Here is a 3,350-nt window from a genome sequence, read left to right as displayed (position 1 = left end):
AGTTTAGCTTGTTTCTTTGCAGAATATTCTGATTTGAGACTTTGAGAATAAGTCTTCTATTTCTGAAGATTTAAAAGCTTTTCTCTTTTTGTATTTTCTTTTTCACTTTTCTATGAATAGAGGTATGAGTAGTATTCTTCTCAGTTTTCTCAGGATTTTGAGCAGATTTTGAGACAGCAGGTTTAGAGACAGCAGATTCAGCTGCTTAAGCATATGTTTTCTTCTGATTCAAAGAAGAAGAAGAAGTAGAAAAAAAAGAAGAAGAGTAAGATAAAGAGTCAGTGATTATATAAGGAATTTTCAATGTTTTTTGAACTGTGCTTGAGATTTCAAGTTTGAACTTGATCATCTCCTGTAGTTGTCTAGCCTGAGCATGAAGAATTAACAGAACTTCTTCATTCATCTCACTCAGACACTGCTTTTCAAGAATCTTGCTTACTTTTTCAAGTTTCTGTATTTCAAGAACTTGTTATTTCTCTATTTCTTCTTTCTTTCTTCTCTTCAGAATTTCAATCTCAGAAATAGCATTTGAGAAAGCATCTTTTTTCATATAAACTGAGTATATTTTTGAACTCATTGTTTTCACTCAATGAAAAGTTGATCAGACTGTTTCAATTGAGATATTTCTAAGTCTGTTTTCAATTGAAAAGTTGATCAGACTGTTTCAAAAGAAGAATAAAAGACTTTTGTGTATAAAACACCTGATTTTTTTCACACTAGTTCAGTAACTAGATTAGATTTTTGAAGAGAATCTAATAAACTAAAATTGATTTTTGAGATAAATCAATAAAATCTTTATAATCTCTTTCTTGAAATACAGTGAGAAAAAGTATGATATCAATTGATAATAAATTAGATGATATAACAGTTTTTGAGAGAAAAACTGATAAAAAATAAATCAATTTTTTGCAGAGTAATTGATTAAAACTATTCAATTTTATTCTAAATCATTCAATTCTTCTCACACAACAAGTGTGTAACTCAAATCAGTTAATAAAGAGTGTAAAAAGAAATTAAGTATTAATAAAAGCTCTTCAGTCACTGAAAAAGTAATTCTTACTTAAAAGAATATGAAATTATGACAGAAAACAGCTCTGTTTTTAATTCTTTGTAAGAATATTGTATAAAACTCAGAGAAAAATACCTTACTTTTTCAAGAGAAGTAAAAAATGATTTCTAAGATCTTTTTTTTTTTTGTATTAACTGCTGTAGAAGAATGAGATAGAAACTGCTAAGATATACACTACTGTATACTCTCTATCAAGACTTTCTCTCTTCAGAGTCTTGATATTATAGAGAATATAAGTCTGTTTTTATATGATAATATAAATATTATCAGTGAGATGTAGAGGAACTGATTATTTATATCTCAAAATAGAAGACTTTGTCAATGATTATATCAATATAGAGTTAATTCTTAAATTCAATAGAAATCTAGTGTTGCTGTTCTCAATTCCTTGCAGAATCTATTGAATATTGAGATATTAAAACTAGATTTAATATATCTCACTGTGCAGAGATCAAAGACTCAGTCAGACCTTGAAATATACTGATTTTATAGTTGTTGATATGCTGTTGACTTGTTGTCTGCTGATTATGTATTGAATGCTGTTGCTGAGGTATCTTTTTGTATTATTCTGCCGGGGATGGGCCAGATTGAGAGGGGTAGTACAAGGGTGAGACTTGATGTTGAAGTCTAGATACACTGATAACAGACTGTGGAGATTGCACTTCAGAAGTGTCTGTTGATTATGTGCTTGATATTATCGCTGAGGTATCTTTTTGTATTTTTCTGCCGGGGATGGGCCAGATTGGGAAGGGCGGTACGAGGGTGGGACTTGGCGTTGATGTTTTGGAACATCAAAGGTGGACAGGGTTTTCGCGGAGGTCGCTTCTCAGATATCTCCACAATTACAGATTGGGGATCTTCCAAAATCAAGACAATTGGTGCATATGGCTATGTCTCTTCACCTTACAATTTGTATGGCACTTTGGCCCGGGATTGTGGTGTGGTAGGGGTGAACGGGGGATAATCCCACACGGGAGTTTCGAACAACATCTAGTTCACGTTTGGCTGGATATCTCCACCACCACACGGGGTATGCGGTCGGCGATGGGGTCCAAATGCTCGTATGATCGAGGGCTTTTCGATGGATCTATCGGCGGGTTCTTATTCGAAAAATCGAGCGAGTTCGTGGTGGGGCGGTTGAGTATATTATAATACACTATACATTATCTAATAGTCTCAGAGTCAGATTGAAAGAGAAGTATAATTTAAGTTAATTAAATATAAGATTCTTATTCTCAACTGAGACAGAAATTAAAGACTTAATAGACTTTCTATCAGAATCTCAATCAGCTACAGGAAAATAACAAAATTCAGAAATATCTGAATATGAAAAGAATGAAATTGATTAGATATAGTTCATTAAAACAGCTATACACTATCTTTTAATAATTTATTTTATTATAGTCTCTCTTTACTTTACTTTTTCTTTTCTATTCTTTTCTATCTACTTATTTAATATGTCTATCTTTAAGACTTTATTCTCTTTTCCTTTGTCATGATATTTTCAAATAATTTCAAAGTATCAGAAAATGTTAAAATACTGCAACTTGTAAAGAGTTTTTATATTCTGAGCTGAAATTTTCTGATTTTATATATCTGAAATTGATAAATGTATAATAGTTAACTCTATAGATATTAGGAAAACTCTGAGATCTTTTAGTTCTCAGATAGATATTATAGTCTATGACTGCATACATCTATAATTGAAGAATAATGATAATAATAATAATAATGTAATTGCACTTAACAGAACTTAATTTCTTAGACATGAAGATACATGATTCTAAGATATCTTTTATCAGGTCACGTGATCTGGCTTACTAATCATTTCATCATATAACTTTTCACAAGCTAGCAACCTTTCAATCACACAAGCTTTACACCTTTCACAGGTTATGAGATCTCTTTTATACAAAATCACTGCTATTTTGGAATTCCTTATTAATATCATTATTATTTTAACTACTGCTTCATTCAATACACTGATCAGGAGTGAAATCATCTTATTCTATCAGTATTGAGACCTTGTTGATCAATAATACTACTGCTCACTTAAAAAAAAACAAGAGACTTGCAGAAAACACATCACATTGTAAAAAAGCAAGAAAAAGAGAACAATATTGACAAGAATTCAATAAAATGAACATCAAGATAATGGATTCAACACAATCCTGCTCACATACATGTTCACAATCTTGTATTCTATTCAATAGTTCAGTTGATGATGATTCTTTAAACTCATACTCTGTCAGTGAACATTCTTCTGAAGCTTTTGAAAGCT

General features: G+C 31.0%; 1 protein-coding gene across 1 annotated transcript; it reads left to right on the top strand.

Moving 5' to 3' along the window:
• Positions 1 to 1,817: 1,817 nt before the first annotated feature.
• On the top strand, positions 1,818 to 2,252 carry BDCG_16901 (uncharacterized protein). Its single transcript, XM_045426083.1, has one exon. The coding sequence runs from the start codon at positions 1,848 to 1,850 to the stop codon at positions 2,031 to 2,033; it is 186 nt and encodes a 61-aa protein (XP_045280817.1). The 5' UTR covers positions 1,818 to 1,847; the 3' UTR covers positions 2,034 to 2,252.
• The last annotated feature ends 1,098 nt before the right edge of the window (positions 2,253 to 3,350 follow it).

This window comes from Blastomyces dermatitidis (genome assembly GCF_000003525.1).
Source record: "Blastomyces dermatitidis ER-3 genomic scaffold supercont1.4, whole genome shotgun sequence".
Classification (NCBI taxonomy): domain Eukaryota; kingdom Fungi; phylum Ascomycota; class Eurotiomycetes; order Onygenales; family Ajellomycetaceae; genus Blastomyces; species Blastomyces dermatitidis.
This window is presented reverse-complemented; position numbering and strand designations above follow the sequence as displayed.